This window comes from Procambarus clarkii, chromosome 3 (assembly GCF_040958095.1).
Source record: "Procambarus clarkii isolate CNS0578487 chromosome 3, FALCON_Pclarkii_2.0, whole genome shotgun sequence".
NCBI classification, from domain to species: Eukaryota; Metazoa; Arthropoda; class Malacostraca; order Decapoda; family Cambaridae; genus Procambarus; species Procambarus clarkii.
In genome coordinates, this window is record NC_091152.1 from 37,927,123 (window position 1) to 37,940,195 (window position 13,073).

General features: G+C 45.0%; 1 protein-coding gene across 1 annotated transcript in view; it reads left to right on the top strand.

Annotated features, from left to right (window-relative positions):
• Nucleotides 1-3,435: 3,435 nt before the first annotated feature.
• LOC138368861 (uncharacterized) overlaps nucleotides 3,436-13,073 on the top strand; it is a 58,809-nt gene continuing 49,171 nt past the window's right edge. The window contains exons 1-2 of the mRNA XM_069331574.1: nucleotides 3,436-3,553; nucleotides 5,525-5,644. Coding sequence (XP_069187675.1) covers nucleotides 3,436-3,553; nucleotides 5,525-5,644 — 238 coding nt within the window. The remainder of the gene's footprint in view (nucleotides 3,554-5,524; nucleotides 5,645-13,073) is intronic.

The window sequence follows — 13,073 nt, forward strand, 5'->3', positions numbered from 1 at the left end:
CAGAAGTCGTGTAAGGACCTGACCAACGCGCATTCCTCTGGGGATTAGCAAGTCTGAGTCACAAAATGGCGGACATCTTTGTTCATAGTTTTGTATAATGAACCATTCTATAGTATTCACTTATTTAGAGAAATTAGCCTTTATTCATTTTGTATTAAAATGGTATTGTATAATATTCCTGGTTATAGTACCAAGAGTATTCAAATTATTAGGAGACTTGAGTTAAGTCACCATCAGTGACGTCACGAAGCCAGAACTAGGCAGTAGCGCGGAAGTGACCTCAGCGACCTGGCGGTCATAGGTCAACAGTTTCCACATTCAGTAATTTCTCAAAAGTTATATAGCCATTTTTTTGATCGGGATTAGGCCTTCTTTAGGAGGCCTGTGTAATTTAACTTCAATAAAATATTTCAACCAATCTGGATCAATTCAGTACAAACAGAGGTTAATTGTTAAACTTAAACCTTGCTAAGTAACTTGGTAAGCGATGCGGAACAATACTCTGCTCTGGGCTCCTGGAGCATCAGAGAGAGGAGAGATTAGTGTGGTTTGAGAAACAACTCGGGCAGGTGGCCTTACCATCATCGGCCGCCCGACAGCACGAACATCTAGCTGGTCGCCCAAGGTAGAGTTGCTTAATGAGCTCTTATAGGGATAGTCAATTCATTGCCGTTCAGGTCAAGTAGGGAGTGTTAAAGTGACAGGGAGTGAACATCTTTAGATTTTGTTTTAGTTTTTTCTTTTAATAAGTTAATTAGCTAGTAAATTGCATTTTCATTATTTCCATGTGTTTGTTATATGTATATGAATTTGTCCTGGTCACGTGGTCCCTACAAGGCAGAGTTGAATTGGGCGCCGATTCTAACACCAAATCGGAAGTCATCTTTACCGTTAATTGTGAATTAATTCCACACTAAAGATCTTCAAGGGTATCGGTTATAGTGGGGATCAAGCCCCAAGGTTGATCAATTAGCATGATCGATCCAGACCTCGATCATTGCTCAGTGTTACTAGTCTGGTGGTGGTGGCGGAGGCGACTCTAGGGTTTTGCTCAAAGCCTATGTCACATCATACGGGTTGTAGAATCCTAAGTCGGTCAATCGTCTTAGGACCACGTGGCGTGGAGTCGGCTTTAGTAAAAGTTTTGGAGTCAATTAGTATAGAGAACAAAGTAAGAATACGGGTAGAGGGGGAAAAAGAAGGAAAGATCATTCGAGAACCCCCTCCCCGTGTTACAATGGTGCACAGCAGTGGTTTCAACAATTTTGTTGAAATTGTTGAAAGGCTCACGCATCTAGCCATTCGAACACGTGCGTGGATGCTAAGGAGATAGCCACGGGTCAGGATTAGCAGTGCGCCTCACAACAGTGCGTTTGAGTGGGGATTGGCGAATCTTGGGTTCATGCGGGCTGATATGATTAAGGTTTAGGTAGTAAGATTAGGCTGTTAAGATTTATTGAATAGGAGACCGCTCCGAGTTGAATGGACTGGGTACCATACTCGACCCATTGCAATTAATTCAGAGGTGTTGGGAGCCGCCATACTCTCAACAGCAGTTCCTTGTGGGCTGTCTGGGCGGATATATCTGTGGGACGCCAGGAGATAGGTCCGAGGGCGTTATTAGACGACCCAAAACGCTAGGAAAAACGTAAATCCGTGAAGGGCGTTGCGGCCTCCGAGGGACGGACTAGTAACCTACCTAGCAGCGACTCAACAACTAAGTGATCGCACACTTAGTGGAGGTTGAGTCGTCTCTAGTCTTAATTGTTGCTGAAAGCTGCATGTCGCTCTGTTGGAATCTAGATGGTCGAGACCCCTAGGCTAGATGCGGTACGGCGGGCCGGTAGGAGCAATTATAGGATTAAGTCGAGTGTATCTTTGAATTAAGTATACTTAAATTTATAAAGTAATTCCGTTTATTTGCGTTGTTCTAGAGATTAATTTTTTTTCCCTAAATTCAATCCCCGGTTAAATGTTTTTCCCAAGTGTTAGTATTTTCTTGTATATTAGGCTAAGTGCATACATTAGGCTTTGCTATTCCCTGTTGTATTAGTCTAAGTCAGAGGTGTGGTTTTCTAGAGCGTAGTTAATCCTCTGAAATTAGGGCTATATGTCGGTCGCTATAGTAAGTGAAGGAGTTTGTTAAGGGATAGTAATTTTCGTTGTAAATGTTTAATAGAGTTCGGGAAATATTTCTCAGTATTTCGGGATAAGTTTTCGGCTAAGTCAACGTCAGAAAGTCGTTAACTGTAATTTATTTGTATTCGTGGGTCACGTATATGATCTGGGCGTCATTAGGATTCCCCAGTCGATGCGAGTGATATTTTCTAGTTTTTACCAATAAGACGGTAGAATAGCGTTTTTAGACTAGGAATTCTGTTTTCAGTAGAAACGTAGGTGGAAAATTTTCTAAGTCCAGCTTGGGCTAGAATCGTACATTTTTGGCGAAAATTCGAATTTTCATGTTTCGTGTATATTCTAGGGTCAGTATTACTCTCTAGTGCGCACAAGGGACGTAATTCTGTTCTTAAGCATTAAACAGTGATAATTACGTTTTTGCTGAATTTTTATTATTAAATGTTATTTTTCGAGAAAATCGGGTTGTAATTTTGTCAGAGTCCACTTGAGGTGGAAATCGCGGACTTTGACGCAAATTCGAATTAATGAGTGTTGAAACCGCCCGAGGTGTCAGTATTGTTCGGCCTACAGCGTCAGTATTAAATAATAACTTATTTATATCTGGGAACGAGAAACCCAAATTTTTGCGAATTAAAGGAGTTTTGTGATATTTAGGGTGATAGAATTTTTTCCCTCGGAGTCAGAAAAATTGGCAGAGTCCAGCATATGAGTAAAAACGCAGTTTTCGGTCAAAATTCAAATTTTGGCAAGCATTTATAGGTCCTGGGTGTCTATATTAATTACTAGAGCGGTTTATTAACGTAAAACTAGTTATTTTCCTTCAGAACAAAATTTTGATTTTTCAGCGTTTAAGCGAAAAAGCGCGGGACTTAGTTTTTTTCAGCGCAGCTGGTCCCACTCCATCAGTCATCAGTGGCCACGCTGCTCACTTCAAGCGCGTTTAGTATTCAAGTACAGTAAATATTCCTTATTAATCCATCACGAGTGCTGCGCGTTAGTTGCGTTATCATTTAAATTGTTTTATATAAATCAGATTCTTTAATTTTTTTAACGTAAAGGACTTTGGTTTCAGTATTAGAACTGCAGGATATTTCACGGTCAGACGCAAGTGCGGGGCAGACACTCATTCATCGAATTCACTTCAGCGATTCTCTCGATAAATCGGTGTATTTCCTATTTTGGGAATTTAGTAGTTTTCTCTTGGAAAAGAGTTGTGATTTTTTTTTATATATTGTATAAGATCACGGTTGTAGTGAGTCCGGATCGAGGGTGTACTAAAGGGTAGTTACAAGAGACATGGCACACCAGGAATCACAGGAAATGTTTAACCAAGATAGTGACCAGTCAGTAGAGACCAGTGGGAGTGGAAGTGTAGAGGACAGCACCTCTTCCGACACCACTGGGGTCTGCTCAGGTAGCTCAGCTGACGTCACAGGTGGGGTCAGTGGGACTGAAGCGACGAGTTCACGGGTTCTGCATGGGACTCGGCAGTCGAGGGTATCTTTCCATCCCAGTACAGATACTATTATTGACATGAGTGGGGAGTCTAGCGAGGAGTCGTCCCAAGAGTGGGGAGAGCCGTCTTGGGTTCCCCCACAAATAACATCGACGCCATGCCAACAGGGCAGACAGGGGGCCTCAGTTAGTATGGCAGGACGTCCCACTTCGCTCGGTAGAGAACAGCAACCTGTTCAACGGGAACATGAACAACCACACCAACAGCAGGAACTACCCAATATAACACCAATACCACAGCACCCACAACACCTAGGTACACCTCATCCGTCACTACAACCACCCCAACCCCATCCTCAATTCCCATACCATCCCCATCCTCAATTCCCATACCAACGCCATCCTCAATTCCCATACCAACCCTTCCCCCAACCCCAGGCCACTCCATACCCATTCCAACCCCAGGCCACCCCATACCCATTCCAACCCCAGGCCACCCCATACCCATTCCAACCCCAGGCCACCCCATACCCATTCCAACCCCAGGCCACCCCATACCCATTCCAACCCCAGGCCACCCCATACCCATTCCAACCCCAGGCCACCCCATGCCCATTCCAACTCCAGGCCACCCCATACCCATTCCAACCCCAGGCCACCCCATACCCATTCCAACCTCAGGCCACCCCATACCCATCCCAGTTCCAGGCCACCCCATACCCATTGCAACCTCAGGCCACCCACACCACACCTCAGCCTCAACCCCAACCCGAGGCCACCCACACCATACCTCAGCCTCAACCCCAACCCGAGGCCACCCACACCATACCTCAACCCCAACCTCCATCCACACCCCAACCCCAGGCCACCCACACCATACCTCAGCCCCAACCTCAATCCACACCCCAACCCGAGGCCACCCACACCATACCTCAACCCCAACCTCCATCCACACCCCAACCCCAGGCCACCCACACCATACCTCAACCCAAGGCCACCCACACCGTACCTCAGCCCGAATCCCAACCTCAACCCAGTTCCCACCCACTGCCAGTAGCCCAGCGTCACACAAACCGGGAATTGTGAGTCTGATTCCCAAGTTGACTCTGCCGACACTCAGAGGTACGGAGTTCCCGCTTATTAAGGTGGAACGTAACCGCCGAGTGGAAGACTGGCTTTGTGAGATTAGTTCGATGCTGGAGGCTGTCCCAGAGGATAGTTTGAAAATTACTCTTGCTAGGGGGGTTTGAGTGGACGTATCCGGTCCACTGGCGAGACTGACAGAGTTTCAGCACCTGACGACTTGGCCACAGTTTGTCCAAGCGATTAGGGGACAGATTCAAGGAAAAGGTGTCAGAAGATGAGGCTCATTTTTATCTCCAGTCACTTAAGAGGGATGACCGCAACACTGTCAAGGATTTCGGGACAATATTAAAGAGCAGGGTTGACGACCTCACTAAGGAACTGGGGTTAGATTCGAGTCAGGCAGAGCGATTCGCTAAACAATTGTTCTGCAAAACGTTACCTTCTGATATGGGGCCAACGCTACTTGCGGGGGGAGCGGTTGTGAGTTATAAAGACCTAGTCCAACAGGCCGCCACAGCCTTAGACAGGCAGACGCGCGCAGGGACATCGGGCACTCAATTGTCGCCATACGTAGAGGCGTTAAGTAAAGGCGAGGGAGCCAAGCCGAGTCACTGTGGCGCGGGTTCATCAGGGGAGAAGCAGCCCTCAGCTGCAAGTTCGAGCCACCCTGCGCGGGGTAACAACAGGGATCCGTGGAGGTGTTACTCCTGCGGGATGCGTGGGCATATACAGAGGGACTGTAAAGTCACTACTACGAAAGCATGAAAGCAGGCTCCTAGTGATGGTAGGCCTACTTTTGAGGTGAAAGTGGAAGGTGTAAGATTGACAGCTTTTGTTGATACAGGAAGCCAGGCAACGGTAATTAAAAAGTCAGCCTTCAGCACTTTTAAGCATGCACGTCTTAAACGTTGCGCAAAGACATTAACAGCGGTCAATGGGGAAAAGATTGAGATCGTAGGTCAAGGTACAGTTAATTTTGAGATTGATGGGGAATTGCAGCCTCACACATGTACAATCGTAGAGAACCTTGATTTCCCGGGTCACATCTTAATGGGAACTGATTTTCTGTCGCGATTTGATTATTCCTTGTCTGCTCAAAAAGGGGCTAGTAACTGCAGGTTGCAGTTGGGACAGACTTCCTACCCAGTGGAGATGATCGACCATCCCCCAGTTGTAGCTTCAATTAAGAGGAAGCAGAAATATAATGCGCACTATCCAAAATTGATTTTTAAGTCTCTTCCAGACACAGTTAAGAGGTCATGCGCATTGCATGCATTGACCAAACAGAGTTGCCCACCACATTCTGTTAAATTTATTAAAGTAGCCGTGGGACGTCACATACAACCAGGTACCACCCTTCAGGTGGCTGGGAGATGTGACAGCTTATTAATTCCTCATCACTTAATTGTAGTGCTCGATAAAGGTGCACTCATTCCAGTTGTCAATCTTTCACATAAGACTTTTCGCTTCAGGGCAGGTGATAGGGTATCTCAGGGAACCATGGTGGAGGACACAGAAATCTTTCACCATGAGTCAGCTGAGACGCCAACCGTCACTGCACAATGTAGTGCATTGCACATGGTAGATACGAAGACTCCATCCAAAGTACAATACGAGACGAGAAATGTTGCACAGAATGTAGAAGAGGTAGAAAAATTAATTTCAGCACTTGATTTGCAACATGTTACACAGGCGGATAGGAAGGCACTGAGAGGAGTTTTACGAAAATTCCCGAAATTGTTTGCGACAGAGGATGACCAGATTGGTCTCCTTGATAAGATCGAGCACACCATTCCAACTGGTGATCATTTGCCTGTGTACACGAGACAGTGGAGGTTGCCGGAACAGGCAAAGAATGTTATCAGGGAGGAGTGCCAGAAAATGTTGAGACAGGGCGTAATAGAGCCTAGTACGTCACCGTGGCTCTCTCCTGTTGTGCTAGTTCGGAAACCGGACGGTAGTTATCGTTTCTGTGTTGACTACCGGAAGGTGAACGAATTAACTAAGGGTGATGTGTATCCGTTGCCCCGAATACAGGAGATAATAGATCAATTTGGTGCTGCTAAGTATTTCTCAACTCTTGACGCAAAATCGGCGTATTGGGCGATTCCAGTGGCAGTACAGGATAGGGAAAAAACAGCATTCTCGGATGGTAGGCACACTTATCAATTCCGTAGGATGCCGTTTGGTTTAAAGACAGCGCCTTCGTCGTTTCAGAGGGCCATCAACTTTATCCTTAGTCCGGTATTGGGTAGGCATTCTTTAGCGTACCTGGAGGATGTTGTGATATATTCCAGGACGTTTGAGGAACACCTACGGGACTTGACTGAGACTTTGAAGTTGTTAAATCAGGCAGGTTTCAGGCTGAATGTTCAGAAGTGCACCTTGGCGGCTCAGAAATTAAAATTTCTGGGGTTCCAGGTGTGCCCAGACGGTATCCGACCTGACCCAGATTCTTGCCGCGCCATTGCTGACATGCCTACTCCAAAGACAGCAAAGGACGTGCGTAGGTTTTTTGGGGCGGCCGGATATTTTCGTCGTCATATTGAAGGTTTCGCTGGCATTTCAGCACCCCTGACTGATCTGACAAAGAAAAATGCGAAGTTTGTATGGAAATCTGAGCATGACGAGGCCTATCGCAAACTGAAAGACCAACTAATCACGACACCGGTATTGGCTATTCCTGATGTTGAGAAAGAGTGGGAAGTGCACACTGACGCCAGCGGTATAGCTATAGGCGGGTGCTTAATTCAGCGAGATGCGGATAATTTACCCCATCCAGTAGCCTATTTCAGTAGGAAGGTCAAAGGACCTGAAGTTCGTTATTCAGCTACGGATCGGGAGGCACTGGCAGTAGAATCAGTTAGGTATTTCGAACCTTACCTATTTCAGCGGCACTTTGTAATTTACACAGACCATCGAGCGTTAACGCACATATTTAAAAAGCGAACAAAATGCCCACGAATGTCACGCTGGTCTCACGAACTTTCGGCCCACTCATTCCAGATTTTGTACAAGCCTGGTCCAGCACATGTTGTGCCAGATACGCTAAGTAGAAACATAGCGGCAGTTCAAGTTAACGAAAATATTGAAACCATTCCATCAGATAAAATGAGAGAATACCAGATGAACGAGCCGAGATGGAAAGAGATTATTGAGTATTTAGAGGGAGGAAAATACCCGAAAAAGAAAAAGAATTTACCTATTCATGATTTTGAAATGAAACAGGGCGTCCTGTATTATGTAAATAGCCAGAATGATAGGGCAGTATTTCAACTAGTTATTCCGGACGCGTTGCGGTCATCAGCGTTAAAGCTTGCGCATGCTTCTAAAATTGCAGGGCATCCAGGGGTCTTTAAAACCCACTTGAAAGCAAAGTCTCTATTTTATTTTCCAGGATTACTGTCTGAAGGAATCAATTTCGTGAAGTCGTGCCCTCGTTGCCAGAGGAGGAAAGGTACCCTTAAGGTACAAGCCCCACTTCAGGAATTTCCTGAAATTCGTGAGCCGTTAGATCGTGTGGGGGCCGATTTGATTGATTTACACCACAGTCATTCAGGTAACAGATACGTGTTGGTACTAGTTGACCATTTGTCTAGGTACACTACACTAGTTGCATTGCCTCAGAAGGATTCTCGTACGGTTGCAGATGCGTTCTTGCGTAGATTCGTTACTGTATTCGGACCTCCTAAAGTTTTAGTCTCTGACCGGGGTCAAGAATTCAATGGGAATATATTTAGAGAAGTTTGTAAGATTTTAGAGACAACTTCGGCTTTTACAACAGCCTACCACCCACAAGCAAACGGAATGACGGAACGGACTAATCGTTCAGTCAAGGATATGCTTGCAATCCTTGCTGAACATGATGCAAACACCTGGGATGAACACCTACCCTATGTTCAGTTCGCCTTGAATACTGCCATCCACCAATCAATTAACACCCAACCACTTCATTTGTTTACTGGTAATTCATGCAATTTCCCCTCAGGTCTGCTTAACAGACAATGTTGCATACGGGGAGGACTATCCTTCAGAGGTCCTTGGAAAAATGAAAAATGCATGGAAGATTGCAGCTGAAGCGTCCAAGAAGGCACGGAATCGGTATGCTCATTTTTATGACAAGAAAGTGCGCCCTCTTGAGTTGAAGGAAGGAAGCCTCGTATTGAGAGTGAATGAGGCTGCGCCCGCCAATCAGAGTAGGAAACTAGCTCCGAGGTGGCGAGGGCCATATAGAGTAATTAAAAGGGCAGTGCCGGTTAATCTTGTTATAAAGGGAGTATTCGAGGACCAGGTGGAAAGGACAATTCATGTAAATAAATTGAAACATTATCATGCTAGAGAGGAATTAGAACTGCCTTCAGCGGGTCTAGTTTCTGACTCGGCAGTGCTGACTCATGGCTTCACCGACGATTCAGAGGACGAGGATGACCCTCTGTCATCGCTCGTCAGTAGTCAGGTGCAGTCTCGCCACCCTATGGTGACGAGATCTCGCGCTATACAGTAAAGTAGCTTCCTTGGTTAGTATAATTTAGTATTCATTAGATTTTCCTGTAAAGGCAATGAGGTGAACTATCTCTATACGTGACTCAGATAGCAACTTTTACCGTGCTCTGGGGTTCCACCTCCACCAAACCCAGAGTATATCTATGCTTCCACTGTGTTGTGTCTGTCTGTTCCCAGGTCTGATTGGTACACCGACCCAGTTGTTCCAGCCACACGTGAACCCTTGTCTGTAAAGACCGAGGGGGGAGGCACGTTACACAAAGCCCTTCCCCCACCAGACCCAGTAACCCATACATCAGTTACTTTGGGGACGAGTGACTGTCCAAGAGTCACCCAGCCGATGCCTCACTTCACTAACGAGGTTGTCAGGGCCAGCGAGCTGTCAACATTATAGCAGTCACCAGAGGTGCCATACAACGCCGGGGTAGCTGTCTCGAGATCACCACTACCCACCTGCTGCGTCATCAAGATTGCGGCCATTCCAGCAGTGTTGGAGGAGAGGTCAAGAAATGGAAAGCACGTAGCAGTACTCAAGAATTTCGCCGGAAGATTAATGATTACGTCATCTGAAGCAACAAGAAAGCGGAACTAAGGCGGTCACAGGTGGAAGGTACGGTTTCCCTACAGAGTACCGGGACTCGCCAATAGAAGGTGTCGGGGTTCACCGTAAGAGGGGCGAGTAACAGTATACCCAAGGTCACTCACCGTAGCCCTGCGGGTCTTCACTCTATCCTCGCGGCGCCACTGTACGCCAGGAGAGTATCCCAGTCACTCCCAACCGGCCTCTGATCGAGAATGAGTGAGAACACAGCTTTTTCTCTTAACTGCTGTGTGCCCGCCCCGACAGAAGGCTCTACTACTAACCATAAGGTCGCCAACTGGTGTTTCCTGTGTCCAGTAACACATCAGTGGTTTTGTTGAATTGTGGTAACAGTGGCAAGAGCACACTCAATAGGTCTGATATCAGGCAGGTATTTATTTCTATCACTCTATCTCCTTTCACGTATTATATAGCCACAAGAAATATGGAGGGGATGATACAAACGCCAAGGTATTTTGTGTTTTACTTAAAACTCAAGACATCACATAATTATATCAATAAGCAAACAACTATTTCATGCGAAAGTGCTCGTTCTCACAAATAATCATGAACTCGCCAAGCTGGCAATACTCCCCCTCACATCAATGTCAAAATCAGCTGGGCGATTCTCACCGCGCGAATGTTCGTTTATCTGTTTGTCTGGCGTGAGGCGCCTGTTTCCTTAAATTCTCAACTATCACTGTATTAACACACAACACGATTACTGCTATAATGGCAATAGAACGCAGATGATTCACTGCACTGGTCTTGGGCTCAATCACACATTTCTATATTAATGAACACAATAATTCATTATCATGGAATAACACTCTGCACTTCATTTAATGATAACGCATGCAAGTATATTTCTCGCCACTGCGAGAACACTACACTCTCCCATATATATCAAACTGATGCCTGCGACGTAGAGAGCGCTCGGGTAAAGTGGACATGACTCTTACAGCAGGCGTGGGAGAAATATAAGGGGGGGAACACCGTCACAAAGGTCACAAAATTGTCTCCTTTGGCCTAAAGTCGGCGGTACGAGGGTATACACAGTTGGTGTTTACGGCCTAGTAACCTGGTGACACTAAGAAACGTCTGAGATGTCGTGAGCAATGATGGAAGACGAGATTCACCTGTTCTGCAAACAAGCAACCCGCCTCTACGACCCTCTGACACCACTCCTGTTACGAGACACTGTTGGTACATCCAGTCCTTCTCTGCTGTGGTCATCTGCGCCGTCAAGTTTAACATCAAGACTGCCGTGTGAACTGTGATTGATATGAAGACGTGTGGACTGTCGAGAGCAAGATCAATGGCCGAAGTAACAGTGTTCTACAGCTGTCACTTGGCACTCAGCTCTACTACACTCTGTCGTCATTCAAGACTACCGGATGGGAGTACAATAGGACCAGGTATTGATGTCTACACATGGAGAGAAGCAAGATCGACATCGTCATTGTCAGCGACTACATTCAGCATCCAGCAGCATCGATTTTTTTCTCGATTACTCAATATGAACAATTGATACAAACGATAAAGTTGGCTCTGAACATCTGTGTAAAGAATATCTGGACACTTTTGTTTAAATTTTGAAAAACAGATTTAAAATAATTCTGGTATAATGATATATGAAAATTTTACTCTATATATTGGTCATTGATTCAAATCGAAACCCTGTGTAATTGTTTAAGCCCAGAACAAACGGTTATGGAAAATTATGTTGTGTGCTATTTTTTTCAGAATGTTTGAACACAGGAGAGGCGGACCAATATAAACATTGACACTTCTAGTGAGTGAGAACACTTGGCTGTACAGTCAGCTGAAACCTGTGATATAGTAAAGAAATTTTTGTTTATATTTATAGATACATGTAATAAACATTAGGTGTGCTCCTTAGCATGTCAAGGTTGACATTGAGTGGGGAGTGGTCGGTACACGGATGTGAACTTAATAGTTCAGTAGTACGCTCCCGGACGACTGAAAGTTCAGTTTGAAGATATAACTTTAATGTTTTATAGCGGAGCACGGTGTGGCCGGCTCTAGAGGACACATGAACTTGGCTAGTGAAGAGCCAAGAGATTTTAATAGCTAGTCTTTGATGGTAGAGTAGGGACATGTTATTTAGCTATGTCAGTAAGGATAGGATGTCTGTTTCCTGATGTTAGAAGATTGCTGTCAGTTGACAGCTGAGAAATTTATGAATTTAAACATGTTGATGATGTTGGACACTCAAATAATTGTCAAATGTTCTTAGTTAGGTTAGCTTTTGTTTGTGGCATGAGTTGAATTGTGGGTTTGGATACTAAACCTCAATATTTTTAACAAATTAACAAGGTTTACTAAGTGCTTGTGCGGAGGGGGGGGGGGGGAGGTTGTAACAAACTAGGCTGTTGTAAGAATTATCCAGAAGGTTCCAGAAGTCGTGTAAGGACCTGACCAACGCGCATTCCTCTGGGGATTAGCAAGTCTGAGTCACAAAATGGCGGACATCTTTGTTCATAGTTTTGTATAATGAACCATTCTATAGTATTCACTTATTTAGAGAAATTAGCCTTTATTCATTTTGTATTAAAATGGTATTGTATAATATTCCTGGTTATAGTACCAAGAGTATTCTAATTATTAGGAGACTTGAGTTAAGTCACCATCAGTGACGTCACGAAGCCAGAACTAGGCAGTAGCGAGGAAGTGACCTCAGCGACCTGGCGGTCATAGGTCAACAGTTTCCACATTCAGTAATTTCTCAAAGGTTAAATAGCCATTTTTTGATCGGGATTAGGCGTTCCTTAAGAGGCTTGTGTAATTTAACTTCAATAATATATTTCAACCAATCTGGATCAATTCAGTACAAACAGAGGTTAATTGTTAAACTTAAACCTTGCTAAGTAACTTGGTAAGCGATGCGGAACAATACTCTGCTCTGGGCTCCTGGAGCATCAGAGAGAGGAGAGATTAGTGTGGTTTGAGAAACAACTCGGGCAGGTGGCCTTACCATCATCGGCCGCCCGACAGCACGAACATCTAGCTGGTCGCCCAAGGTAGAGTTGCTTAATGAGCTCTTATAGGGATAGTCAATTCATTGCCGTTCAGGTCAAGTAGGGAGTGTTAAAGTGACAGGGAGTGAACATCTTTAGATTTTGTTTTAGTTTTTTCTTTTAATAAATTAATTAGCTAGTAAATTGCATTTTCATTATTTCCATGTGTTTGTTATATGTATATGAATTTGTCCTGGTCACGTGGTCCCTACAAGGCAGAGTTGAATTGGGCGCCGATTCTAACACCAAATCGGAAGTCATCTTTACCG